At 44.1% G+C, this 27,839-nt stretch overlaps 4 protein-coding genes and 1 long non-coding RNA gene across 7 annotated transcripts; 4 read left to right on the top strand and 1 right to left on the bottom strand.

Moving 5' to 3' along the window:
- The first annotated feature begins 100 nt into the window (after positions 1–100).
- cops5 (COP9 signalosome subunit 5) lies at positions 101–5,291 on the top strand. Its single transcript, XM_037456280.2, has 8 exons — positions 101–399; positions 673–907; positions 1,299–1,427; positions 1,824–1,889; positions 2,172–2,257; positions 2,340–2,451; positions 3,194–3,342; positions 4,178–5,291. Exons 1-8 carry the CDS (start codon positions 263–265, stop codon positions 4,266–4,268), a joined length of 1,005 nt encoding a protein of 334 aa, XP_037312177.1. The 5' UTR covers positions 101–262; the 3' UTR covers positions 4,269–5,291.
- Positions 5,292–6,254: 963 nt separating this feature from the next.
- Positions 6,255–16,545, top strand: ppp1r42 (protein phosphatase 1, regulatory subunit 42). Of its 3 annotated transcripts, none has more exons than XM_037456277.2 (9): positions 6,256–6,498; positions 7,371–7,520; positions 7,602–7,768; positions 7,874–8,012; positions 8,546–8,662; positions 15,147–15,264; positions 15,426–15,557; positions 15,743–15,822; positions 16,152–16,545. In XM_037456277.2, the coding sequence occupies exons 2-9, from the start codon at positions 7,389–7,391 to the stop codon at positions 16,296–16,298; spliced, it is 1,032 nt and encodes a 343-aa protein (XP_037312174.2). In that variant the 5' UTR covers positions 6,256–6,498; positions 7,371–7,388; the 3' UTR covers positions 16,299–16,545. The 3 variants fall into 3 exon arrangements, with proteins under 3 accessions (XP_037312176.2, XP_037312174.2, XP_037312172.2); XM_037456275.2 differs by having other exon boundaries at positions 7,313–7,520; XM_037456279.2 differs by lacking the exon at positions 15,743–15,822 and having other exon boundaries at positions 6,255–6,498; positions 7,313–7,520.
- Positions 16,546–17,531: 986 nt separating this feature from the next.
- On the top strand, positions 17,532–19,300 carry LOC119198675 (transcription factor 24-like). The gene is made up of 3 exons (XM_037456103.2): positions 17,532–17,830; positions 18,167–18,616; positions 18,902–19,300. Exons 2-3 carry the CDS (start codon positions 18,185–18,187, stop codon positions 19,022–19,024), a joined length of 555 nt encoding a protein of 184 aa, XP_037312000.2. The 5' UTR covers positions 17,532–17,830; positions 18,167–18,184; the 3' UTR covers positions 19,025–19,300.
- On the bottom strand, positions 18,384–27,837 carry mcmdc2 (minichromosome maintenance domain containing 2). Its single transcript, XM_037456100.2, has 15 exons — positions 27,494–27,837; positions 27,024–27,154; positions 26,881–26,940; positions 26,592–26,787; positions 26,284–26,406; positions 26,065–26,166; positions 24,927–25,055; positions 24,610–24,826; positions 24,319–24,524; positions 24,037–24,203; positions 23,541–23,720; positions 23,338–23,477; positions 22,969–23,078; positions 22,627–22,797; positions 18,384–18,523 (listed from the first exon to the last, which is right to left on the bottom strand). Exons 1-14 carry the CDS (start codon positions 27,588–27,590, stop codon positions 22,631–22,633), a joined length of 2,025 nt encoding a protein of 674 aa, XP_037311997.2. The 5' UTR covers positions 27,591–27,837; the 3' UTR covers positions 18,384–18,523; positions 22,627–22,630.
- LOC119198676 (uncharacterized) lies at positions 20,296–22,547 on the top strand. Its single transcript, XR_005114540.2, has 6 exons — positions 20,296–20,409; positions 21,458–21,521; positions 21,730–21,784; positions 22,088–22,125; positions 22,332–22,377; positions 22,465–22,547. It is a non-coding gene; the product is annotated as an uncharacterized LOC119198676 (long non-coding RNA).
- Positions 27,838–27,839: the final 2 nt, after the last annotated feature.

The raw sequence follows: 27,839 nt of genomic DNA, 5'->3' as shown, positions 1-27,839 counted from the left end.
TAAATAGTTCAATACATGTGTTACAATATATAGTATAATATAAAAATCACATAAACGTCATATGTGTGTGACATTATGAGAAATGTTCCTGTGATAACACTTTGATCCATTGGTATGACCCACTGTCATGGCTCCCTGACCAAGTGGCCATTTAGCCCTGTTACGGGATCAAACTATTGGAGAAATATAACATTTATTCACATACTTGAGCAAATTGTTTGTTTTTAGCGACTCAGCTTTTGTTTGGCCTGGATAATTCGCCATGGCGGGTACCAGCACGGCTCAGAAAACATGGGAGCTATCCAACAGCATGCAGGAAGTTCAAAGCATAGACGAAATCTACAAATACGACAAAAAGCAACAACAAGAAATCCTCGCTGCGAAGCCATGGACAAAGGAGTAAGTACAAAACAGTATCGTGATATCCAGTCGAAGGAGTTCATCAGCTAAACGTGCGATGTCGTGAGTTGTGTCACGTCAGAAGAAGCACCCCTTGATAGCTCGGCTACAAACTAGCATCGGCTTATTTGTCAACAGCGATGCGGCTAGCGTGAACCGCGTGGGGTGTTTACATGGATCCACTCCTTACCACTACCTCTAATATATAAATATACACCTGTGATTTATTCTCCGGGTGGTCTTTTTCTTCTTCTTCTCCTCCTCCTCCCATAGTCATCACTACTTCAAGTACTGCAAGATCTCAGCCTTGGCCCTGTTGAAGATGGTGATGCACGCCCGGTCCGGGGGGAACCTGGAGGTGATGGGCCTCATGCTGGGGAAGGTGGACGGTGAAACCATGATCATCATGGACAGCTTTGCCCTGCCCGTGGAGGGCACCGAGACCCGGGTCAACGCCCAGGCTGCAGCCTACGAGTACATGGCGGCCTACATCGAAAACGCCAAGCAGGTCGGACAAAGGCGTTCGTTTAAAGGGCATCGCGGGGGATTTTGTGATTTTAATCCGAGAGGAGGAACAAAAAACTCTGAATACACACTTTTCAGTGATATCGGGGCAGAGTCTATTCAGTTATTTTAGAAAAACTTTTTTTTATGTTTGTAATGTGGCCCGAGCATAACAAGACCCGTGTGATGTGTCACTGTAGGATTGAAGTTTATAGCTATATATCGGATAAAATCATTTTTCTACAGCTCCTGCTATGACAGGTAATTGTTTATAATCCTCAGTTGTTATAATCCAGTGTATCCATAAACCTTCCCAATAGATGGGGAAATGTGCAAACCACATCATTATTTGGAGGCCTTAAAACATGAACCCACATCTCTTTCTCATCCCTCAGGTTGGCCGGCTGGAGAATGCGATCGGCTGGTACCACAGTCACCCCGGCTATGGCTGCTGGCTTTCTGGCATAGATGTCAGCACTCAGATGCTCAACCAGCAGTTCCAGGAGCCTTTTGTGGCCGTTGTGGTAAGACTCCAGAAATAGTAGTAGTAGTTTTTTTTTTTTTTTAAACCAAATGCTTACATGACCATTGTATTCAGGAAAGCCGAAACCATTTCTTTTGAACTGTGACAAAACAAGTTAATGTATGTGTAACAGAGAAGGGGGTTGATGTTGATGTATTAGTTGTAGGTGGTTAATGTAATATTGATGAATATCATGCTATTTCTATATCTGCCTTTTCCACTTCATTTGGTCGAGCAGTGCTTTGATGCCGTGGGCGTCTCATTATTAAGTGAGCGTTTTCAGCACACCATGACAGTGACGGTAAAAGGCTCCTGGTGGAGAGATTTGAGAGGTCCCCGGAGGTCTGTGTGACCCCTGACTATGTTTTCCTGTTCTACTGTATCTTGATTCTAACAGATCGACCCCACTCGGACGATTTCCGCAGGAAAAGTCAACCTCGGCGCCTTTAGGACCTACCCAAAAGTAAGGCAAAGACCGTATACTGCCGCAATTCTCCTGTCATTCTAATAGTAATACAAATAATTAGCCAATTAGGATTAATTTGAATGTTTGTTTTTGCTCATGTTGTTACTTTTAGAATCTGCCTTTCTTTCATTGCTGTACATTGTTTTTTTTGTCTTTAAAGTCATGAACTTTTAATTGCCTCTGGGCTGCATTGCTTGAGTCCTTATTTATGTAATAATGATCTGGTACAGAGAAAGTGTTTAGTTGGTTGGAATTGTCATTTCCTCTTTGCATTTCCAGGGTTACAAACCTCCTGATGAGGGACCCTCAGAATACCAAACAATCCCCCTGAACAAGATTGAAGACTTTGGTGTTCACTGTAAACAGTGAGTATTGATGTATATTACCTTGTTGATGATAAAAGTACTTCCAACTTACATTATGTAAATTATATATTTTTTTATTCAGGTATTACGCCTTGGAGGTAACTTACTTTAAGTCCTCTCTTGATCGAAAGCTTCTGGAACTCCTTTGGAACAAATATTGGGTCAATACCTTAAGTTCCTCAAGTCTCCTCACGGTAAGTAGACGACAAAAAAGGAAAACTAAATCCCTGCTAATTGTTTGACATTTTGATTTATGGTTGATTATTAAACTATAACTCATTGGGACATTCGGTCACCCGCTTGTGATTTCATGATTAATTGCCGCTTGGTGGTTAAGAGTTGCTGTTTATTCATTTTAGTAATGCGCTTAATTTACACTTTTTAACATGGGAGATAAATATTAAAGTTGGACCCAGCTCCAGTGACATAGACGCTGCCGTGGTACATCACAGACTCCTCTGCCCGCCCCCCCTCCCCCCCCTCAAGTTTATTCTAAAGATTGCAATCCCACTGATGTGAATTCCCATTGTGCATGCAGTCAGTCTGACTAAACAGTCCAAATAGGCAGCGGGCTTAACCAAACAGTGAGCTCTCTGGCATTCTGGATGGAGATGAATTGACGAGATGTCAAGGACGAGCTGCTCCTTGGGTGACGGGCTTTGTCAGTTGCTACACTGTCGCCCTAGTCAGGGGCCCCCGTGTCATTGTGTTTTAATTACCTTTTCCACTCAAAACAGGGCCTCACCTTGAGCAAACTTTTTCCAACCGGCGTCTTTTCACTCAAACAAAAAGCGTTCCTGCAGCTCGTCCAAGTGATTTGTTGCCGTTGGGCAAAATGTTTTTTCTTTCACGTGAAATCTGCTCTCCACCTTTTTTGTTGGCAAATGGTGCATGAATGAATTGGTCTGTGTGTGTGTGTGTTTGTTGGACGGTCAGAACTCGGACTACACCACGGGCCAGGTGTTTGACCTGTCGGAGAAGCTGGAGCAGTCGGAGGCCCAGCTGGGCCGAGGTAGCTTCATGCTCGGCTTGGACACCCACGACAGGAAGTCTGAGGACAAACTGGCCAAAGCAACGCGAGATAGGTGAATCTTACTCAGGGACAAAATATTGTACCCTTTTATTTATATATATATATATATATATATACACTGCCTTAATTTTGAGAGTATGATTTCTGTGTTTCAATTAGCTTACTGTATATTATAGATCCTATAAAAAATGCGATTCAGATAATTTTAACTAATTTCATTATATTTTATTAATATGCGATATTTAGCAATTGGCAACTTGTTGATAATGGATTTTTATTCCCTTTATATTATGTTAGCAATAACTATAATCTATTTATTAGGTATGTTGTTTTCACTCCATTTACACAACAATTGGTCTCTGATAAAAATGACAGTTATATATCTTATATGTTAATTAAAGTTTTCCGAAGAGACCATGATCTTCTTTTCTCGTTTAACCTGACCGGCTCTCTAAAACCCAAAGACATTATTAGTTTAACAAAAAAAATCAAGAAAATAACTGCAACAATAACTCAAAATTGCAACAAATTAATTGCCAAAGAATTTAACTAATTTCTTGATTCATAGTATTTTGGGAATGTTATTTCCATGTAGTGTTATTACAAACGGAACAAGACATATTACTTGTGTTTCCTTTTTTTTATAATAATGGATTTATGGATTAATACTTTTTATTATTCTAACTAACCTAAAGGATCTTCTAAATGTGGCACTTAAGTAGTTATTGCAATATCTGATACACAAATGGAGACATAGTACTACAAACGACATCCTCACTGGTTATTGCATGTGATGGCCCACAGTAAATGCTAAATATCTGTATGTGCCGTCTGTTTTGCTGCGGAAAAATGTAACTAATCACCATTTTCATTATGGTTTCTTTTAGCTGCAAGACAACCATAGAGGCAATTCATGGCCTGATGTCTCAAGTCATTAAAGACAAGCTCTTCAATCAAATCAACACGTCTGGCAACTGAACCTGAACTACGAGCTGATTTGGATTTTACCTGGAAGTGTTTTCTTGTGCGTATCCAGCACTTACTGGTATATTGTTTATGTTTAACTTTGAAAAGTAGAATATTGGGGTTGCTTTTTTTAAAAGTTACATTTCTTATTTGGGTTATACAGTAAAAAATAAAAATAAAAATTGCATCTGCTGTCTGGGTATTTCATACACAAAGAATATTATTTTCATTTTAATCTACATTATACAACCGAAACACTTCTGATGGGTCATTTGTGAATATAATTCAGCATTCTTTGGACGTGGGGGTCTGACTGCAGCCTCGTGTCCCTTTTTCACGCTTTGGCTGTATACAAAACTCCTTTTGCCCTGTATTCTCCTGCAGCCCAACATCTAAACACCCACCACGGGCGCGTTTTACCACACTAGCCTAACCTCGCACCGGTCAGTCATTCAAGTGCAGCATTACATAATGGAACAACAAACTCCAGCTTCTGCACAGGCTCAAAGGGTATCGGCTGCGGCGCGTGGGACGTCTCTGCGGAGTCCCTCCCGGAGCGGTTCGGCTCTTCGGTGGCACCCACACACACACACACACACACTCCGGGGCGCGGCGGGCCGGCAGTGATGCAGCGCAGAAACAGAAGCCGCGCACACTGGAGTCCATTCACCCGGCGGCTCTGCTCTGCGTCGACGCGGACACTCGCCGAGTCTGCCTTTTTTTAAGGGCCGGCCGCTCTTGGCTCGGCTTCGTGTCATGTCTTTTTCGTAGCGGCATTGTAATGGGTAGATGTATATTTTTGATGTCATGTATTGCAGAGGAAACGATCCCAGTGGGGCGGAGGGAGTGTCTGTTTTTTCTCATGCGAATGAGTTTTGGCACAGCTTTTTATAATGGTTTTGCTTTTACCTTTATTCAAGCCATGTTCTAAATTGGAAGGTGTTCGGTATAGTGGTTTTAAAGAGGAAACCTATTAGATTATCCTTAATGTAATAAAATAAATGTGAAACACTTGAATAGGTTTTCTGCACACAGTTCACTGAATAGCTTGCATTTTTGCCAGATATTTAAATGTATTACATGGATGACTGTCACAGTGCTGAGAAAGTATTTAGAGTATGTTCTCCTAAAATTGTTTCCCCTAATGTTTGTTCTTACATAGTGATTTAAGTTTCAGTGAAACATATTGAACTCGTTGGGAATGTAAATATTGTGATTATCACCAGATGGACATTTACATGCATGACTAAAGCTGGAATGGGAAAATGTATGCAAATTCTAATCAAGTCAAATCATGGTCAGCCAAAAAACCCAATACCTTTTTACCTTACTATTTTAACATTTAGCAGTTTTTCTAATTCCAAAGTATGCTCCCATGTAAAAAAAAAAAATAGTTTGCAGAGGAATGCCTTCTCCCTTGCTGTCCACACCAAAAAAGAAGAAGGAATGAACAACTGTCAGTGACTGATATGAGAGCAGGAGATTGACAAGGCTGATGATTAATAGCTATAGGTGCTACAGTACTCAGGCCCTAAAGATCTAATGACCCCACTAAGATCTGGGGATGTTGTGTTTGGTTTGGCTCTCAGAGGAATTAACCCCTTTGTGCGTGCGTGCGTGCGTGCGTGTGTGTGTGTGTGTGTGTGTGTGAGAGAAGGAGCTGATCCCCACTCAGAGAGCTGGAGGTGCTGCACTTCCTCTCCGCCATGTGCTCCTGCATAAGTGGAGGCAAGTCGCTCCCTTACAGGAAACCCAGGTCTTGACACGATATAGATTAACACTGCAGGGGTCACTGAGGGAAGTGGGCTGTGGTCCCGAGTTGGTATGTGGTCTTGAAAGATATAGCATGGAATAAATGTCATCCTAGCTGCACAGCTCAAAAACGTGAACGGCACACATTTTTGTAACCATTAGTTCGGGGGATGTGATACGTGTGTGATAAAGTTACTACTTACTGCTACATTTTTTTAATTGTATTTTAAATGCTGCTTGTATTCCCTTAACACTTTGATGACAGTAATGGATGTTTGGGTGTAACAAAATACCAACGACATGAAATCCCACAGACAATGATTTCATCGCTGACCCACTCCTGTGTGACTACGGGCCGTTGCGTCTTTGGGTTTCCATAGCAACACACTGCCGTCGCACACAAAACAAGCCTCCGGGTTCCTTCAACGCTAACTTTTAACAGTTAAAACGGGCTAGCTCGCATTTTAAAACTTTCTGAAGACGTCGACAGGTAAGAAAGTTTAGGTAATATTTTGCGAAACTTAGTGAGAGAATATGGTTTAGCTATGGTCTAGCTATGAGTTAGCCACCGCTAGCCTAATTATGTAACGTTATCCATGTTTAAAACGGGCCTTCTTCTTGTCCGGCCGCGTGAACACCGTCTAGTTCCTGGCTATTTGCATTCCCTTCATGACATTTGTGCTGCCTCTCACCGCCGGGACAGCACTTGTTTCTGACAATGATAAAGTGCCGTCCCCTACTCCCTAGAGAGGAGAGGCCGGGGACTGTATACATTCAGTTAACGGTCGCTTTTAGCTTCCATTCTGCTCGTGTTGATCGATCAGTGCCTCTTTTTCTCCTGTAACCTCGGCTTTTACCTTCCACACACACACACGCACACACACAATGCGGTGGTATCAGCAGGCGAGCTACAGTACGATGATGCTCAAAGTTAATTGTATTCCAGTCAAATCAAAGCACAAATTGTCATGTCTCAATGTCAGCTCAGTCCCTCGAGTCCTGGATGAAGGGAAGGTGGCTTTGTAAAGGATCTCCTTGGTCTGCCTGGGAGTTCTAATGACAGTATGAATTGAGTGGTGACCCAACCTTTGCCCTCTTAGCAAGATGTTGGAGAACAGTGATGCCCCCCCCCCTGCCCCATCAATTATCCCTAAATGGGAATTGACAATTAGGTTTTGGGACATTTAAAGTTCTGTGGGGAGTTATACGTCATTTTGGATTACAAACACTGAAGCAATGGGGCATTATTAAATTGTGATTCCGAGGAACGTTTATTTGCCACCTAAGACCTCCTTCTTTTCTAGATCCCCTTCCGTGGGCCGAATGCTTGGCTAAATCTTGAAAGGATCCTCTTTGTTTCAGCCCTGTGGATGAGCCGCCATGGTACGCCTGACGATAGATCTGATTGCCAAATCTAGAAGCAACTTCAAAAAGAAAAGGGGCCTCTCCTTCCCAGAGTACCTCAAAACACTCACCCACCTGCACTTCTCCAGCAGCAGCATTGAAGACATTGTGAGTTTGCCAGTATCAACGCTGGCGATTTCTTTCTGGGCTTTTCCTGTGATGTGCCTGACTTTTAAATTCTGTTTGCAGGGGGATCTCTCCATGTGTAGAAATCTCACCGTTCTTTACCTATATGATAATCAGATCACGCACATATGCAACCTTGGCTTTGCCTCCAACCTCACCCATCTTTACATGCAGAACAATAACATCACCCATATAGATCATCTTGCCAATCTGCAGAAGCTGTCCAAACTGTAAGTAGACAATTTTGACTCCACCCCCCCCCCCCCCCAGATTGTGGTTCCGCGATAAAGTTTAAGGTGTGTCTGAATATGTGATGTTCTTTGTCTGCTCCGTAGGTATCTGGGTGGAAACGAGATCGCTGTGGTCGAGGGCTTAGAGACACTGTGCGAGCTCAAGGAGCTTCATCTGGAGAATCAGAGGCTGGCACCGGGGGAAAAGATGCTCCTTGACCCCATGACTCTCCTCTCACTGGCTGTATGACCTATTTTTACACTGTTCAGCACAGAGATAGTATGTGGAATGAGGAAGATCCGCACTCCTAGAATGATTGTGGTCCCTTTATTTGCAATTTCATATTTAAAGTAATAAAAATATCTGAAGAAAGCCATATTTTCTGTCATCAGGACATGTGGTTTATCAACCTGTGAGGCGCTCTCTTTAAGTTAAAAAATGAGGCCAGTATTCCACGTAAAAGCAGTAATGCGCTCGGTTTGACTTAATATTTAACAGGACTATCTAAAGTCTGATTTGGACATGATCCTAATAGTTCAGGTACATGAAGAGAACACATTTTAAATACATAATGCAAATGATTCACAGCCAAAGAACGAAAAAAAAGATGTAAATAGTAAATGTTTTTTGTAGTACAATTTTCTTTTACAACGTTTCTATTTGGTTTAACACTTATCTGAGGCTTTAATGGTGCATTGTGTAATATTTATTTGTAAGATTCTGTAACTGTATTCACTGGCCTTTTATTTCTTCATTAACCTGTATTTGTTGCACAGGAATCTCTTTGTGTCCTGAATATCAACAACAACAACATTGATGAAATCAGGGACCTGAGCGTGCTGAAGGAGCTCCAGCATTTTTCTGCTGCTGACAATAGATTGTGCGATATGGAGGTAACTATATGTGTTATTTAACTTAAATACGTCTGTGAAACTAAGTCATGTCCTTTCCCAGAGAGAAAGTAAGGAAGTCAATGGCACCACGGCGGCGCAGCGACTGTGCATGATATGGTGTATTAAAGTCAACAATCCAGCTATTAGTTGATGGGGTCAACATTAACATTGTTATAGCTTTCTGCAGTGATGTGTGAAATGATATGCAGAACAGGGTTCTAAAGAACCAAATCCTGCAAATCCCGCCATAGGTTCCCAGTCTCCGCGACTCTTTCAGGGTCAGAATTATTCAACAAATCAGCGAGCTGTTCCCCTGAGACCTTTCTCGCTGACAGCTTTAAACAAGCATGAGTTTCTCTCTTTCCTTGGGAGGCTGATTTCTCCTCTGTGCCTAAGAATCGTCTACGCGAGCCCATGAACCACCAGGTCTTTACTTCATGGGAGATTCTTCTGAGGCCAAGCTAGGATTCGACCTCATCGACTTCCTTTGAACGACAACCTGCTATCTCCTATCACAGCTTTCATTCTCCGATATTTTGAGGTGAAACGGTTGATAGCTTCATGTAAAAGGAATCCATTGTTCTTTCCTAGTGCCATTTCAATCTAGGATGAGCCATTGGTAGCATCACACTCAAAGCACAATCGACCACGTTGCTGAAGCTACTTTTTCTTTTTTTTGTTATCACAAATGCTTTTCCCCGTGAGAACGTTGATGCAGGTAACAGCCGTACACGTGTCATTCTGAGCAGATATCTCCTATAATTTATACCACCCGTCTGCCACTATTGATCCCGCAAAGACAGCCCTCCGAAAGGATCAATCCCTGCTCCTGCGCCCGTTTGCTCACAGTCCAGAGGCAGCGTTATGGATTTTTTTTTTTCAAAATAGATTATGACAGGCAGTCAGCCGGGGTGACAAATGGGGGGGGGAGCGTCTTCGGAGACCGTTAGCCGCGCGCGCTGGGCCCGGAGAAGACAGGGGAATCGAAGGCCCGGTCAAATGCAGCCTCATAACTGGCCCATCATTAGTCCGGTGGAGAGAGAGAGAGAGAGAGCGCGCCAGACGAGCGCGGGCGAGTATCCGGGCTCTGGCTGCTCCATACGCCCCCGCGCGAAGGGCCAATTTGGCGCTGGGCCGCTCTTCGGGCCGAGGGCCTTCTGAGTGACGGCCCTGACACGATCATTTATCAAAGCCCGGGGAGCGCGCGGCGCTCAGGGGTCCCCTCTGAACTGATTGCGGCGAGAGCTGGAAAAGTGGAAGCGCTTTGGCCAAGACAGGAAGGCAATGAACAATCAGAGCGTGTCCAGAGAGTATTCATATTTCCAGGCTTGGATTAATGTGCCTTTTTAGATAAACATACAACTGCAGGCAACTGGCTGCAGGAGCCGTGCAGCCTCACGGCGTCCCCAGGAGACAACTTGTAGTTACACGACACCGGCGACACTGTTTATTAAAATAGACGGATGTGTTTGTTAAAATATGTTCATTATGTCCTCAGTTGTAGTAATAATGTAATGCTGTACCGTTCTGTATTAAACTTAAGCCACGAGGGGGCGCTAAAGTGGACGCGTTTGCGTTACTGTTTAGTTTGTCCCAAATGTTTTGCCGTTTTTTTTTATATAGGAGGCAATGAAAGCTGTCTGACCGTGAGACTGATGTGTCAGCAGCGCTCGTAATAAATATGCCGAAGGCGGCTAAAGATGGCTCATCTTCATCGTCCACTCTTTTCTTCCGAATGCAACGTTAGCTGCAAGAAGTCAAGCAACTCAACTCAACAGGTTATGGGCCCAGGAGTCGTTCGGAAGATAAGTGCGTTGTTTTCCACCGTTTAGAAAGTCGCAACGGACCGCGTGCTAAACGGACTTGAAAAAGAGTAAGCTAACATGGCGGAACAACGAAGGAGACTGCCTCGACTGACGTTCGACGGAGATGAGACTAAGTATGAGCTTTGGGAAACCAAAATGTTGGGACATTTTCATTTATCAGGACTAAAGGACACGGTGCTGAGAGAACCGGTGTCAGAAGCCGAAATAGCGGCAGATGAAAAGAAAAACGCGGACGCGTATGCGGAGCTAATTCTACTTTTAGACGACAAAAGTCTATCATTAGTCATGAGAGATGCACCCAACAATGGAAGGAAAGCTTTGGCAATATTGAGAGAGTATTATGCCGGGAGGGGAAAGCCCCGTATAATCAACTTGTACACCACCTTGACCTCGCTTCTGAAAGCAAATGATGAAAGCGTAATGGACTATATTATCAGAGCCGAAACCGCCATCACAGCACTGCGCAACGCGGGTGAAACGCTAGGAGACGGACTGCTAGTCGCTATGGTCCTAAAGGGATTGCCTGAAAGTTTTAAGCCATTTGCAATACATGTGGCACATGCAGACGATAATATTACGTTTGCAGAATTCAAGACTAAACTACGTAGTTTTGAAGAGACAGAAAAGATAAAAGCAGCTGAGTCAAGCGACAGTGTGATGAAGACTCAGGGGAAAATCGGACGGCGGCCCGCCAAGACGAGCGCACGTGGCTGGATAAAGGACGACGCAGAGTTGATGTGTTTCAAGTGTGGCGCTAAAGGCCACAGAGCAAAAGAATGTCGACAGAAAACCTGGTGTAGTCACTGCAGAAGTGACACACACAAAGACGCCACGTGTAGGCGTAAGGACAAGGACAGTAAGAGCACAAAGGATGGTGTGAGTAAAGCCTCAGAAGACGCCGAGGACTACGTGTTCAAGATGAGAGACGGCGAGACCGATACCCAGCGGCAGCCGCCATGCAACATCCAGCAGAGGGGTCTGATGGTGGACACAGGGGCTACCTCTCATATCATCACGGACATAACCATGTTCAAGAGCTTTGACTGCGCGTTCAGGCCGGAAGCGCACAGTGTCGAGCTGGCAGACGGCACCCGGTGCAGCGGGATCGCTCAGCGGAGGGGAAATGCTGAGGTTTCCCTCATCGACAGCGAAGGACAGCGACGCAAGGCGGTGCTGAAAGACGCTTTGTTTGTACCGTCGTACCCCCAGAGCATCTTCTCTGTGAAGGCAGCGACCACCAGTGGGGCTACGGTCGTTTTTAAAGAAGATAAAGACGCCCTGATAACCAGAGACGGTACCAGGTTTAACATTCACGTATACGGAAGGTTGTATTTTTTGCACACTGAAGTTGAGTCTAATGATACGTGTAACGCATGTCACGACATACAGGCATGGCACGAGATATTGGGCCACTGTAACTATGGCGATGTTTCTAAGTTGCAGAATGTTGTTGAAGGTATGCAGATCAAGGGCAAAACAGGCAGACCCGAGCAAGAGTGTGAGGTATGTATTCAGGGAAAATTCGCCCAAACCAGAAATAGGGACCCTGATACCAGAGCAAAGGCTCCCTTACAGATGGTACACACAGACCTCGCAGGTCCAGTAGCCACAGAGTCAATAGATGGTTACAAATATGTACAGTCATTCACCGATGATTACTCAAGCGCAGTATTTGTATATTTTCTAAAGAAGAAAAGTGACACCGTACAGGCTACGGAAAAGTTCCTAGCAGATGTATCACCTTACGGAAAAGTAAAGTGCATCAGATCCGATAACGGAACAGAGTTTACATGTGGTGATTTTCAAACACTGTTGAGGAAAAACAACATCCGACATGAAACGTCAGCTCCGTATTCCCCACACCAAAACGGAACTGCGGAGAGAGGTTGGCGTACTCTCTTTGAGATGGGGAGATGTATGTTAGTTGAGAGTGCACTACCAAAGCAGTTATGGCCCTACGCAGTACAAACAGCAGCAATAGTACGCAACCGGTGTTTTAGCAGACGTACTGGGCGGACTCCTTATGAGTCGTTGACAGACAAGAAGCCTAATGTGTCTAGGATGCAAAAGTTTGGTTCTGTATGCTACACTTACAAACAGGAAAAGGGAAAACTTGATCCCAGATGTGACACGGGACGTTTTGTGGGTTACGATAAGAACAGCCCAGCCTATTTGGTGTATTATCCAGATACAAACAAAGTTCAAAAACACAGGCTAGTGAAGTTTGTGAGCAAGGCAGCCGTGGAAAAACAGACACAGACGGGTGAGCCAGATCCAAGCGACGACTCTGACAGTGTGAGACCCCTGACTAACGAGACCACACAGAGTAGGAGTACAGAAAATGCTCAAGAACCAAATGCCCAAGCACAACAGAGTGTGCCGAGTGATGAACCCGAGAGTAGGAGGTATCCTGCTAGAGAAAGGAGAACACCAAGTTACTTAGATGACTTTGTAACTGAAGACAGTGACGGTGATGGGGTTCATATCACAGTAGACTATTGCTGTAGAGCCATATGTGGCGTTCCACAGACTTATGGGGAAGCAATAGAGTCAGCTAACTCAAAAGGATGGCTAAAAGCAATGGATGAGGAAATCCAATCCCTGAACGAGAACAAAACTTTTACCCCGACAACACTACCAATAGGCAAGAAAACAGTGGGGGGTAGATGGGTTTACTCCATAAAGACTGATGCAGACGGAAAAGACAAACATAAAGCAAGGTTTGTAGCTAAGGGTTACAGCCAGAAACTGGGAGTAGACTATGGGGAAACGTTTTCACCCACTGCAGACTTGACGAGTGTGAGGGTTGTGCTACAGAAAGCAGCACAGGAGAATTTACTCTTACACCAAATGGACGTGAAAACAGCGTATCTACACGCCCCCATAGACTATGAGATCTACATAAATCCACCAGATGGCTATCAAGAGAAAGAGGGTATAGTCTATAAGCTAGAAAAATCGCTTTATGGTTTAAAACAATCCGGGCGAAATTGGAATAAGGTTTTGCATGATTGCCTAACTGAGAATGGTTTTACACAAAACCCAGCCGACCACTGTGTTTATGCCAAAGAGTCAAAAGAAGGAAAGGTGATCATAATCATATGGGTCGATGATCTGATCATTGCAGCGAGCAATGAAGAGAGACTGAAAAATGTGAAAGAGATGCTTGCAGAAAAGTTTAAAATGAAAGATCTTGGCAAACTAAAACATTTTCTGGGTATCGATTTTAGTCAGTCAGATGGGTGTGTAAAAATGTCACAGGAAAAGTACACTAACAAGATACTACAGCGTTTTAATATGCAAGACTGTAGACCAAGGGAAACACCCTGTGAGCAAAAGCTGGAGTATACTGAGGGTGCAGCAAAGATGGAAGATGTCAGGATGTACAGAGAGGCTGTGGGAAGTCTTATATATCTGACTGTTTGCACCAGACCAGATTTAAGCTTCGTTGTGAGCAGGTTGTCACAATTCTTTGCTGAGCCTACAGAGGAACAGTGGGTCACTGTGAAGCATGTACTTAGATATCTCAAAGGAACAGCAGAAAAAGGGTTAAGTTTTAGGAGAAACAACAGTGAGAAACTAGGTATACGGGCCTATAGTGACGCAGACTGGGCGGCTGATACCAGTGATAGACGCAGTACCACAGGATACTGTGTGAGCCTTAGTCAGTACAGCTCTCTGATCTCATGGAAGACTAGAAAGCAGCCTACTGTGGCGCTATCCACATGCGAGGCAGAATATATGGCACTGGCATCAACCATACAAGAATGTCTATATCTAGAACAGTTACTGGAAGGTATAGATGACTATGAGTACACACAAACTGTAGTACATGAGGACAATCAGGGAACAATCGCTCTCGCCAAAAACCCTGTAAACAGACGAAGATGTAAACATATTGACATAAAGTATCACTTTATCAGGTCAACTGTGAATGAGGGAAGAGTGACTTTGATGTATTGTTCTACTGATAACATGGTTGCTGATGTAATGACCAAACCTGTAAACAAGTTGAAACTGAGGAAGTTTACAGGTGCTCTTTTTGGAGATTGACATGTGTATGACAGGAGTCCACATTCATTCTCTTTTTGTTGTTTTCATTTTTCTTAAGAGGATAGCAATCTGAGTACAAGTGGGGGTGTTAAAATATGTTCATTATGTCCTCAGTTGTAGTAATAATGTAATGCTGTACCGTTCTGTATTAAACTTAAGCCACGAGGGGGCGCTAAAGTGGACGCGTTTGCGTTACTGTTTAGTTTGTCCCAAATGTTTTGCCGTTTTTTTTTTATATAGGAGGCAATGAAAGCTGTCTGACCGTGAGACTGATGTGTCAGCAGCGCTCGTAATAAATATGCCGAAGGCGGCTAAAGATGGCTCATCTTCATCGTCCACTCTTTTCTTCCGAATGCAACGTTAGCTGCAAGAAGTCAAGCAACTCAACTCAACAGTGTTGTTTACGTTGTGCCCTTGTAGTTCACATTACTATTCACCCAGGCCAAGTGTTTAAAAAAACACATCCCTGCTGATGTTTGTCTCGAATTAGGGATTTTTGAATATGCATCATAGCTATTTGTTTAAAGGCAAAGGTTGTCTGTGTGGAGACGCGCGGTGGAAAAGGTGTGAAAGCATATGGTGGGTTAAGTTTCTCTACTTTTCAGGAGTTGGAGGACGTGTTCTACCATTGGCCTCGGTTGCTTCAAATGGATTTGAGTGGAAATCCTGTTTGTAAAAAAAAGAAGTACAGAGATCGCCTAATAACCGCGGTCCGAAACCTGGGTGAGTTCTTAATCACTTTCCTTCCCAATAGCACTCTAATATGAAAATAAATGCCCAAGCTAATAATTAAGAGACCACTTAATGATCAAAGCAAAAATATACCCCTTTCGCTTTTTCAATTTCAAATGAAGTGTTTGTTTAATGTTACTATATTCTTGTAGAGGTTCTGGATGGCAAGGAAATTAATGAGTTGAACAGACAGTTCCTTATCAACTGGAAAGCATCCAAAGAGGCCAAGAAGAATAAAAACAACACACATGTGATGGCCGGATCGTTTACCTGTCCTGTAACAAGTAAGTCCCTAAATTCTGTTTTTAATGCACATCTTTGCCACGATCATTTCTGGGTTGTTTTCCCCTTCAAGGTTCTCGACCCTGTTGGGCAGCGTTGGGTTTTACGCTTCTGAATTTGTGTGACTTGCATGTGTGTGTGCATGTGTGTGTGTGTGTGTTCTACTGTGACTTTGTGTACATTCCAGATGACTTGAACGTGTGTCATGGTGCACGCCCTGGCCACATCTGCAGCCACGCAAACGTGGGAGCCGCTGCAGTCTCTCAGGTCCAGAACCTAGTTCACACGGAGCACATTTATGTCTCAGTCCATCTCATTACTTCATGAATTATTGAATTGTGGATCTCAAATTGGAATGTGCACATTATGGCTTATATGTTCAATATCATCCCACATCCTGATCCATCTTACAGTTCTTCCCAAAATCTAGAGGATTTTTTATTTGGTTAAATCTACCAGTACCAGTTACTTTAATTTCCCTCATTCATTTCTTCTTGACCAATTAATTGCTATTTCAGTTTCAGTTGCACACAGTAGGAGACGTCTTCTGTTGCTTAATCTGACAAGGTTTTTTTGCTTCTTCTCTAAAACCTAAGGTTACAAAAATGAAAGATTCCTACAGGGGGACATCTCGTTCGTGGAGCGGCCTCGTCACCCATCTGCAGTCTTCCTTAAGACAGACCTACAAGTCCACTAAGATCTCCACCCACGCAGGACGAACCCTGCTTCTGGCTGTAGTTTAAGCACCTCAGTCATTATAGTTCTGGATATTTCATGCTTGCATGTTTAGCAGTGCAGAAGAGAGTCCCTGTCACTCACTTGCTGCGTCCATTGGTGCAGAGACACTGCAGTATCCTTAAACTATGGACACTACGAGTTTAAAGATTTACCTTTTTTTTATTTACAGGAAATATTTATATTGTATCTGTCTCTTAGGCCGGAAATAATATACTGGTGTCACAAATTCTGAAATTAAAGCGTAAAACAATGCATTATGGTTTGTGCACATTTCTTTTCCTCACTCTCACAGCTGGTTTATTTCTAATTACTTTTGGGGGAGGGGGGTTGAGAATATAAATAATCACTCCAACAACTATTCACTGCTACATTTTATGTGTGTCATTTTTCGTCTGTATGCATTTCGGCAAACGAGTGAACCAGGAGATGCAGAGTGACACAAACGATCGACCTGCCTGTGACTTTTGTGCTTTGCACTTAAAGCTAACAACAACATCTGCTTCTGTTGAAGTAATTCGGATAAACGACTCATTCCTCTTGTATCACAAATACACTACATTATCATCGGCATTTCTAAATGTTTCAAGCAGGAACCCACGTGGAAAGATGCAAGGTTATTGGGGAAACCAGTTGACTTAACCTTCTTTTACTTTTCCTCATAATTAGGGGCTGCAGCTGTGACTCCATCCTTACGAAAACAATGTTTATTAAGAGCAGTTCCGGGGATATGCATATTATGAATAATTCCTTTCATTAATTTGCCGACATCTCCGTTTGGAGCCCTGCACAAATCAGAGTGATTCATTTCAGAGTCTGACAAGAATGTCCTCAACGGCCGCCTGTTGATTGCATTGCTGGACTTTATTTATTAGCCGTTCCAGTGAGCGCGCAGACTCCAGACACCCCCGGCTATCAGTCACAAGTCTTTTGCATATCGCCTTTCACTTGTCAGCCGCATGTCTTCACGGCGTGTTGCAAAGAGCGTGTCGAAAGACTAACCTGTGTATCCGTGACCGCGACGAGCAGCTTTTTCTTTTTTTGTGTGTTCGAGGTCGTTTTGGACTTTCTTCCCGTGTGCTACGTTATGATAGGCTTGTGAGGAAAATACAGGGGCTCAGGTTCGCAGCCAATTAGAGATGGGATGTGGCGCGTAGCACACATCTGGGGTTAAAGGAGCGGAGAGGCCAGCCTCTGCCCCCCCCCCGCAGATGGACATGAGTTAGGAAAGGGAAAGAGGCGACTGAGTCATTTGGTCGGAGCGCACTACTTTTTGAGGGGGCTTTGTGTACACGGAGTAGAGTTTAAAGGCGCGTGTCGCTTTTACGCGGCACGGGTGAAGTGTTTGGAGCGCGTTCCAGGACTGCTGCGCGAACCTTTTTTTTTTCTTCTGCTGTGCGCGCACCGCTTGTGTGAGGATAAGCTGCGCGTGAACTATATTCTGCACTGGAGAGCGAAACCTCAAGACTTATGTCGAAGAGGCTTCTGCGGATTGCCTTCATGTCGTCTTTCAAAACGGCACCTTTGAAAGCTACCAGAGGTAAAAGTCCACACCAGAAACCAACATTTGCGCTGCATGCAAGTTCAAGTGTCTTTGGTGCAACTTTGGGGCAGCTGTGGGAACTGTCATCGGGGGAGGGGGGGGGGTCTTTTGCAAGTTGTGTTTGTTTGTGGACGAGCTTCAGGAATATCCTTCACCTTGACATCATAACTGACTAAATAACTGACTGCACGAGACAACTTAAGTCGTGGTTTAATAAATACACTCAAATACAATATCTTAACATGCAAGTAGAACACTAATAATTGAATATGATTTGATAACAGCCAGATTGAACAGCTAAAAGTGTGGCTTTGATCCGATGTCATTCGTCAGGTCTCTAAGTGCACCCCGATGGCTGGAAGACAGAAGCTCCGAGCGGACAGCGGCGGTCGCTCCGGGGCGGCGGCGTTGGATGACAGCCCCGCTTCCAGTCCCAGCTCCAGCCCCAGTCCGGACGGCCCTTCTCGGGACCTCCAGCGGGCCCGGGTGCTCCAAAGCGGAGGTGGCGGAGGCGGCAGGGGACGTCCTGCGGCAGCGAACGCGGCGCGGGAGAGAAGCCGGGTGCAGACCCTGAGAACCGCTTTCCTGGAGCTACAGAGGACTTTGCCGTCCGTGCCGCCGGACACCAAGCTGTCCAAACTCGACGTGTTAATCCTGGCCACCACCTACATCGCCCATTTGACTCGAACACTGCAAGAAGAAGGCGCGGAGGAGGCAGAGAGCAAAAAAAAGACGGACGCGTTACACTCGTTGAAAGGTGATGGCTACCTGCACCCAGTGAAAGTGAGTGACAATAATAATAATGAAAATAATAATAGATAATGATAATAATAATTGTGGGTTATTTGATGGCCTAATCTGTTATTTGTTGTCATTTGTGCCTCAATGTTTTATTAAAAGGTTTTGTTTCTGGACGAAATTTGCCACTGCTTTAAAATTCTGAAAGGTTTGCGTAAAATATGTTACAAGTTGATGCGAAACATTTTCAAAGGATGCCTTCTGCGTATTGCTATTTTTCATTTTCAGAGTGTGACTCGGGCGTGCTAACAAATAAAAATGTCTCTCCAGAAATGGCCCATGCGATCCAGGCTGTACGTCGGAGCCAGCGGGCAGTTCCTCAACCCCACGAATCCTTCAGAGTCCGAGAACCAAGGCCCGTCGTCGTCCACCTCCAGTAACAGGATGAAATAATGTGTTTCAAACCATTTCACATTGGCATGAGTCCATGCTGTTTACTCTGGTAGCCGAGTATGCGTTATGACTGTAGATCTAATTTTTACTACAGCCTTACCGAGACATTGCAAATTAATTTATTACATGAATTTTATTGTATACATTTTGAGAAAGAATAGGTTATGTTTCTCTGTTGTTATTTAGACTAAGCCTCTTAGGCCTGCATTGTGCAGCTCCGCACATGTCCACGGCAATGATATTTGTAGATTCCACGGCGTAACGAGCCCGTCATGCTTGAGGTGTGCACTTTCAGTCGAGACATTTGCACTAAATGCATGCGTGAATAACTGAACATCTGTCATGTGAAGTGGTCTGTCAGGGAGTCGACAATGGAGGCTCTGCGTCTCGTGTTCCTTACTTTTACATGCATGGTTGTAAATGTGTTTGTGAATAAATGACTTCAGTGAAAGACGACAAGTCTGCTAACATGTTGCCGATCATAAAAAAATGTTTTTTGATTGTTAGGTTAATATAGGTTATGTTTGCGTATTTTTTCGGTGGAAGTCAGCATGTGTTTTATTTATTATGAGATTGGAAAGTCGCTATAGTTTTAATACAACGGTGGATCTCGCTTGAAGTCAATGTGCAGTAAAGATTTTGGTTTGGTTACAACACAAAATGAATGAATGAATGAATACAACATAAAATGATTTGCAGAAAATGACTGCACCTGAAGAAAAGGCAGCAGGCCCTCCGGTTCTGTCTGACTTTAGAAACGATAATATATGTTGTTTCAGATGTGTTTATAGTGTTGCCATGTTGAAGAAATCAAACAATAATTAGCTATATTTGTACAAATTAAAGGCGTAAATATGAAAGAAATTTAGTTTCAACAATGTATCATTTCAGGCGAACCAAAAGGATATTGACTTCTCTCTTTTTGTCACTGACTGAAGGAACGTTTGCTTAACTTTATTTGACAAATTAATTTTAGGTTGCATCTTCTTAAAATGAGAAATGCATTGCCGAAATACAACATCTTTGCGGTGTATGTAGCCAGTTTAATGGATAGGAAAGGAGGGAGGTGGTTAAACGTAATCTGTATAAAACCCGTGTCGGTATTATCTGCAGAGCTAAAGAAAATAAATAATTTGGAACTTTTGCAACGTAACTCATTGCAAAAATGGAATGCAAACAAATATAATGTACGTATTCTAGCTTAAATATGAACGACAATAGGAAGCTGCGTGCCCAGCTGTGTACCGGGCCACGTGACCTTCAATGCGCAGCTACTTAAAACAGGACGGATCCAGAAGTCCCACCTCTTCCCTTCCAGACGCAGCCATGAGCAGAGCTCCCTGCGCCGCCGCACGTTTGCGGCGGGGCTAAGCTTCATTGCGGAGGTAAGCAGCAGTGTGAGGACTCGTGAATTTAGCAAAGTGTTTTTTTGCGTGTCGTAGACTTGTTTTCACCCGTACTCGCAAGTAGCCCTCGGAAGATGACCAACGTTACTGCTTGTTCGCTCGGAGCCGGCAGCTAATGTTAGCTAGCAGCTAACGTTAGCTAGCTGTTTCTGCCACGTGGGAGGAAAGAGCGCTGCTCTGTTCATGTTAAAACCTGAGGATTGTTCATCATGGCACAAACCAAACACTTGGGATCAAGCTATCTTGTTTCCACTTACTTTTTAGAAATAAAAAGACGTTAAACATTCCGTCTCTATTCAACTAACCATGAAGCATGCAGGTTTAAAGTAACGTCACTGCATGCAGCGTCTACCGTGTAGGAGATATTTTCACATGTGTAATATTAGCATTACCGAAATACCTTGACTATACTGACTGAATCACTTACCGCAACGGTAATTGAGTCAATGAGGTGTCATACATGACTCTACCACTAAACCAGATTCACTGCATCGGTGTAAGACGCGCTTATCTGACGTGATTCAGTTGTAAATGTAAAGACTGATCCCAGTGTCACTCTGCTCGGACCGTATCCTGTTGTGTCCACGGGTCAGAAAATGCGCTCAGCCTCCCATTACTTCACTGACGTCATCATGGATCCCTCTGAGGCCGTACAGTCATGGCAGAGGTCGTGACCTGCCTTTGAACCGGTCCTTAAACGTGCGACCTTAGCCATGCTCCGAAGCTGTGTCACACAAGTGGCCTTTGACCTTCGGGTGATCAGTCATAGTGCCTCACCGTATTGGCTTTTTTTGTGGGTATATCTGTCATGAGAGTAGCCAATCAATGGTACGGTCCCAAGAGTAGACATAAGCTAATTGGATCGAAAGTCTAACTGAGCTCTTGACTTTTATCATAGCAATAAAGATGACCAGTTTGATCCATTGGCATGATAAACATGGGCATTTACCATGTTCGGGTACAACGGGACAAATACTAAAATATACTTTGAGGACTGTAAATACATTTTTTTTAAATTTTATTTCAGATGTGAACTCACCACTGCCTACTACAGATGGCCAAATATTGATTCTCAGCATTTGGACTTTTAGGTAAGTTTAATAAAAAAATTGGTTGTGCAGTTAATAGTATGGATCAATCCTACTGCTAGTGATGATTTCGCATTAGCCGTTTACCCAACAGACAATAGGGTGGTGAAACTGTGACTAACTGAAGGCAGTATGTATTTGGATTGTTTAGAAGTTTGTGATTTGCAAGTCGAAGTTTCCATTATCTACAGCGTGTTTCTTTATTTTTCAGAAGTCGAGCTGTTGTCACCGGGATGCACGTGACCTAATTCTGCACCAACCAGGAGGTAAATTTGGGCTACAGTGTTGTACTGATGTACATTATATTGGATGTTGAAAAACTTCCAAAGCATTGCATTGCGTACTGAAACTCCTGCAGCTGGAATGATGATGAGATAACATATGCCGTTTACCCGTCAGATTTTAGAATGGTGAGATTGTTTGTTCTGAATTACCAGCTGCAGCCTCAGTTTTACTCAATGTGTTCAGTCAACCAAGGATCTGGACGTTTTGAATGCACCATTAAGGTGTCCCATGAATTGTGAAGAATTAGGCCAGATAATGGAACAATTTTCAATGTTCTCTTACAGATGAGCAGTTGGAGTTGCAGTTGGCTTAATCATTTTTGGTAAGTTAAGCAAATATTAAACTTGAATTGCCATTTGTCTCAGCTTATGGTGGCTGTCCTGTTTAAAGTAATGATGAGATCACATTACGCCGTTTACCCATCAGACCATAATGGACTGCTGATATTGTGACTAACTGAACTAAAAGAAAGTTGATGGCACAAATCTACGTTTTATCACCTGTACTTATTTTAAAATTCTTTTTCAGCAGAGGGATGAGCAGTTGACTAGTCTACTGGGTAGCCTTATTTCAGGTAAGTCTTGAATCCACCAACTTGTCAAAAGTTTACTTGACTATTTATATTATACCACATATAATGGAATGTGTTTTGTTTTCACAGGTCATTGAGCTGTTGGATCATCAGCTGGCAGATATCTGAAGCAATTTACCACATTTTGTAAATAATAAACTCTTAAAAAAAAACCTTCCTGTCTGCCTCTTTATCTTGCAGGTAAGACATGAAAATAACAACCAATTTTATAAAGTGGTTAGTGTTGCCTACCGTCTCATTCCTCTGTAATGTAAGAGTCTGCTCCTGGTGCGTAGCTGTAGATGAAGCGTAGAATATTCTGGTGGAGCTCATCCAGTGTCTCATCTCTCTTCTGGTAACCATCCCAATTCCCCAGATCACAAGGAAATATGGCATCAGGTGGGATAACAAGTGCAGAGGCCCCTGTAAGGAAAGTGCATTTAATGTACCCATGGTGCTTAATAGCTATATCTAAACAAGTAAAACTTGAATATGGATAGCCATAGTATCAGGTTGGATGGAACATTCAAAGTTTAGAAATTTAAAGGAAACTTAAATATTTAGTTTATCAGTAATGTGGAGATGGTATTCTACCATGCTTCAGTGTAACAGAGTTTTCACAGAGCAGCACGGCAATCACAGCGTCTTCTTCCAGGACTTGTGTCCTGAGACATAACTTGCAGTGGGCTTCAGCCAATGAGATCCTTCAAACATAAGAATTGCATTTAAACATTGAATGGGAATTTTTAGCTGTAAATTCAGTACATAGGCATGAGAATTCATCTAATCAAAACTAGTAAATTCTCATATCCAGTGTAAATACCAAAGGGTATGGTGATAAGACTTCTCCACCTAGTGGATGATGGTGACATTACACAAGGACTTTCATGCTTTCCAGTCAGGTTGTGATTTTAAAAAACAATCTGAACTGGAACATGCTAAGAGGCAAGTCTTGTTGCTTACAGTAGTTTGACGGATGCCACAGACATCTTGACGCCCTGACTCTGTGTTCGGACCCTCCGGCTGGCCATGTAGTAACCATGGATCATTTTTTCTGCTCCAGGGCTGAGCTCCGCCTTTAAGCTCCGTGCATGAGCCACAAGCTTGAAAGCATGGCAATGTCAAGGGAGTGGAATAATAAAATAGAAAGTGCAGTATTTGCTAACCTCCTTGTAGTCCTGAGTAGAAAACTCCCAGCATGAAGGGTAGAGGGGTTTCCCCGGCTGCACGGCCTGCTGAAGGGTGTGGATGGTCTGAGAAAGCAGGGCCTGCTCCCCCCCCACATCCCTGCACTGAATGACCAGGCCGAAGGCGTCCGCTAACTGAACTGGTACAGGACCCATTTCCTGCTCACAAAGAAGAGGCTGGTCAATGGACAGCTGCGTAGTGGTGCCATCATGCCCGTAGTGACCTGGAATCCAAACCATATCTATATTAAAATTTGACTGATTATACAGTATTGTTTCCCTTTACCCTCCATGAAAAATATAAAAAATAGTGTCCTGTCGTCTGGGCAGGTCCCTTCCTTCAAGAAAAGTAAATTGTTTCAGATTCCTGTTTAGTATGCACTATCAACAAACATCTGTTGAGTTGAATGGGACAAAGACCTTATAGTATTAGCTACATGGAGGTTATTTAACACCATGTTGTGATTGAACCCACTGCTGTTCCAAGTACGGCACAGTCCGCCCTCCCGGACCGCCGAGAGGCCTCTGTGGAGTCTGTGAGGGCCCAGAAGCTGCAGTGGACAGGAAAGTTAAGCTGCTCGTCGGCATCCTCGCCGTATTTCTTCCCCGGGACGAACACGGACACCGTGCAGCTCTCCAGAACTGAGACAAATATGAATCTGGCAATGAATTTATCCATAACATGAACTCTTGACAGGACCCTCTCCTTATACCGGACCAATGCTATCCTTTATGATCAATCCTTTTAGTGCCCTACCTGACTGAATGGCATCCAACCTCTCCTTTTTGTAGCAGCCCAAATCTCCCAACATGCAAATGCCGCCGGTGGCGAGCAGGGCCGAGCCGGCGTGGATGTTGGCCGTGCCGGCCCCGTGTTCGTCCCTGGCCAGGGACGCAAACATCTCCCCCGATGCCTGATGCCTGACCCCGTGACACGCCAAGCTCAGGCTGTACGTCATAAGTCTAGCACAAAGACACGGTAGGTAATGAGGCCGGTTGAATTCAGCGCGCTCGACCTCGGAAGGGCGCCTCGGTCGGACCAGCCTACCTGTCGAGCACGAGGGTGTCTGTGGTGACGGCCAGAAGATCCAAATTTGCTTTGTTCTGCACCAGGCTGAGCAGCAGGCTCAGCTTGAGGGTGTTGTAGAGGCCCGGAGGAGCCACGTCCAACCCGAAGCGGTGAGCCGCGATGGCGGAGAACCTCCAGCGGAAACCGTCCGTGGCCTTCAACAGCTCTTGGAAGCTGCCGCTGACTTTGTGTGGATCTGTGGGGGTGTGACAACGCGTCAGAGGTTTTATTGTGGTGATGGTTGGACTGAAAAACAAAAGGTGGATTAGGAGCAGGGTTTTTTAATACTGCCTTACGCTCCGGCTCCCACGGCTGGACGCCATTCGCCTCGACGCTCCAGGTGATGCCGCTCCCCTGTTGAACATGTGCAGCAATGCCCAAAACCCTGTAGAGTCGACCGATTCTCATTGAATTACACAGCTCATCTGTACGGATAGGGGAGGGGAGGGCGGGGGTGGACAAAGGAATACAACAACAAAAAGAAAGGGGTTGTTCTGTGCCGTCCGGTGATTATTGAAGGAACACGCGGGCCACCTACAAACCGCTGCCAAGAGAAACAGAGAGCGGGGCCTTCAGGACAAGGATTCCTCTGTGTGCAAATCGCACAGCCAGCTAATGAGTGGTCCTCGCGCTTAATAACATATATGTTTAGTAACGGGAACCCGGCGTATTGAATTCCCTTACAGGACCGGGTCAACAGAATATGTTAATCCATGTGCTCAGGTTTTGCTTGGCTCCCAGGGGTGCTGTCTCGACAATGTTATTAGAGGCGACAGAAACACTTAATATCCCGCCATGGGGCACTGTGTGCGTCTGGCTGCACAAAAATCTATTTATTTGAACTCTCCCCCCACAGAGTTTGTGTTTCGAAGTGAGGCTCACTTGCGAAGCCAGAGAAAATTAATGACAAACCTCAGTACATCGGACTGTGTGTAAATATAACCGGTTACAACCCCTGTTATTCAGCACGAGGAGGGACTATAATGGATGAGAAGACGATTTTACAAACAAATAATACCCGCTCAAATGTTGAGGATATTAATCTGCAGTACAGTATCTCCTTTAAGATTTGGATGTGGTTAGACTTAAAAGTACTTGAGTCCAGGTTATGTAAACAAAATGGTCTTTATGTGCCACTGTCACTGCATCTTTTATCTGGCAACCCAGTCAAATAATGCTGTTTATTCCATGAGCATTCTTATGATGGAGTTAAATGTGACCGGGGTGGTTATGCGTACTCCACCAGGGAGGGAGATCAACTGATTTTGTGCTGCTTAGAAGTTTAGAAGTGGTTAAGGAAAGAAGTCCAAGTGTGCAGCTGCTTTCCCGACTAAAATAGAGATTTGATGCAAAAAAAACAAACCACTTCAAGGCCTCTCAGAAACTATTATTCAGCCTGTGTGTCACAACATGGGACATAATTCCCGGACCTACCTCTGAGAAACAGGGTGGCGGACTGGTACCTGAGCGAGCTCTGCTGATGGGCGCTCAGAGCATCTAGTGCTTTGACGTGGATCAGCTCCACGAGCTGTTTGTCTGTCTCCCCAAAGACACACATGCAAACGCACTAATCACGACAGCGCACACGACTCCATTTCAACCTTGTGTAACGGTTCGGTCGTCTCCGGCGACGCCCACATGCTACTCTCTCACCTCCCAACACTCTGAACTTCACATCCTCTCTCAGCGGGGAGCTGCAGATCGTGCAGCTGAAGTCGTTCCGTACGGTAGCAGACTCCGTGGCTCCGGGTGCATGGACACGAATGTGGTGAAACCCTAAGAGTCGCCTCACGGGAAATTGAATCCAATGTGAATCCAAATTTCAGGAGAGGCCAGTTGTCAGGTTGCTGAGAGGAACGTAACACTTTGTGCGTACAAACAAACAACTGCTTGTGATCTATACAAATCAGTAGATGCAAGGAGAAATACAACTAGAGACAATTGTGTCTTCCCTGCAGTACCTGTAAAGCAGGGACATTCATCATTGACGCAGAGGAACCTGGCCCCCTGGGTGTATTTGGTGACCCTCGTCATGGCGATGACCAGGCCCTCCATGGAGACAGGCCTCATGGGCCCGCGTCCACGAGGAAAACTACAAAGGTCCAACGTGTACTCGGGGAACGGAGGCAGATGTGTCAACTTCAGAATTACATTCACCTCAAAGGGCACAATCGGAGGAGACATTGTTAAAAGCCTGAGTCTAAACCAGTGGGGAAGAAAGCTGTGGCTGCGAGATGTAATTAGTCATACCTGACTCTGGGTGTGTATCTTTTCAACAAGTGAAAGTGTCTTTATGGCCTGGAAACACACCTAAATGAAGAATTTGACAAATGTAGTTAACCTTGCAGCAGAAGGTCACGTTATTCCAGCGAGCTCACTCAGTTTTCACTTACAGACTGAAACAAGGCTGTTGCTCCAAGTGGATCACAAAGAACACGTTCGCCCAAGACAGGATCCACCTCGATCACATCAGAAGGATTCACACTGACACAAAACCTGTAGACCGCCTCAATCTGATGGCTTCCTGGAAAAGAGCACCAAAGGGCATAAAAATAATGTATAATTTCTTGGGGTGGTGATTATTTTAGCTTTTATTGCTTTAGCTAGTAACGGTGGAGAAACATATTATATTGCCGTTAGCTATACATCAGCTAACGTTAGCTAACAGTTAGCTAACGTTAGCTAACAGTTAGCTAACGTTAGCTAACAGTTAGCTAAAGGTCAGCTAACGTTAGCTAACAGTTAGCTAAAGGTCAGCTAACGTTAGCTAACAGTTAGCTAAAGGTCAGTGAACGTTAGCTAAAAGTCAGCTAACATTAGCTACATGTCAGTAAACGTTTCCTGGCTTTCATCAAAAAGTTACCATTGAATGGTCTGCAATCTTCGGCCAGTTTCTGAAGCCCACCGCTTCTGTCTAAATAGACCAGGACTGATTCTTTTAAGGACAAAAGATCAACCATTTTAACCTCTATGGTATAAAAGTCGTTCTCTGGGCCCAGGTTGTATTGACGCGCGAGCTTCAACCATCGCGCTAGTGTCTCCTCAGCAGAAGCATCATCATATTCATCATAGACTCGATTAAATTATTGGATTATTAGACATTTCACGCTTATCCTAGTTCTTCTCCATCTGTACCATTTTCCTTAGTGAATTATATTTATACATTCAAAAGTGTACATTTTATATTAATTAATTAGGTGGAAATTTAT

The sequence above is a fragment of the Pungitius pungitius genome, chromosome 19 (assembly GCF_949316345.1).
Source record: "Pungitius pungitius chromosome 19, fPunPun2.1, whole genome shotgun sequence".
Lineage (NCBI taxonomy): Eukaryota > Metazoa > Chordata > Actinopteri > Perciformes > Gasterosteidae > Pungitius > Pungitius pungitius.
Note: the sequence above shows the minus strand (reverse complement) of the source record. Positions and strands in the feature narration are given on the sequence as shown.

Coding starts and splice junctions, on each gene's coding strand:
- ppp1r42 (XM_037456277.2), top strand. CDS start 7,389: ATGGTACGCCTGACGATAGATCTGATTGCCAAATCTAGAAGCAACTTC. Junction 8,663..15,146: donor ATAGATTGTGCGATATGGAG/GTAACTATATGT, acceptor TCTACTTTTCAG/GAGTTGGAGGACGTGTTCTA. Junction 15,823..16,151: donor GAGCCGCTGCAGTCTCTCAG/GTCCAGAACCTA, acceptor CTAAAACCTAAG/GTTACAAAAATGAAAGATTC.
- LOC119198675 (XM_037456103.2), top strand. CDS start 18,185: ATGGCTGGAAGACAGAAGCTCCGAGCGGACAGCGGCGGTCGCTCCGGG. Junction 18,617..18,901: donor GCTACCTGCACCCAGTGAAA/GTGAGTGACAAT, acceptor ATGTCTCTCCAG/AAATGGCCCATGCGATCCAG.
- mcmdc2 (XM_037456100.2), bottom strand. CDS start 27,590: ATGGTTGATCTTTTGTCCTTAAAAGAATCAGTCCTGGTCTATTTAGAC. Junction 26,788..26,880: donor AGATACACACCCAGAGTCAG/GTATGACTAATT, acceptor GTGCCCTTTGAG/GTGAATGTAATTCTGAAGTT. Junction 24,525..24,609: donor GACACCCTCGTGCTCGACAG/GTAGGCTGGTCC, acceptor TCTTTGTGCTAG/ACTTATGACGTACAGCCTGA.
- cops5 (XM_037456280.2), top strand. CDS start 263: ATGGCGGGTACCAGCACGGCTCAGAAAACATGGGAGCTATCCAACAGC. Junction 908..1,298: donor ACATCGAAAACGCCAAGCAG/GTCGGACAAAGG, acceptor CTCATCCCTCAG/GTTGGCCGGCTGGAGAATGC. Junction 1,428..1,823: donor AGCCTTTTGTGGCCGTTGTG/GTAAGACTCCAG, acceptor TGATTCTAACAG/ATCGACCCCACTCGGACGAT.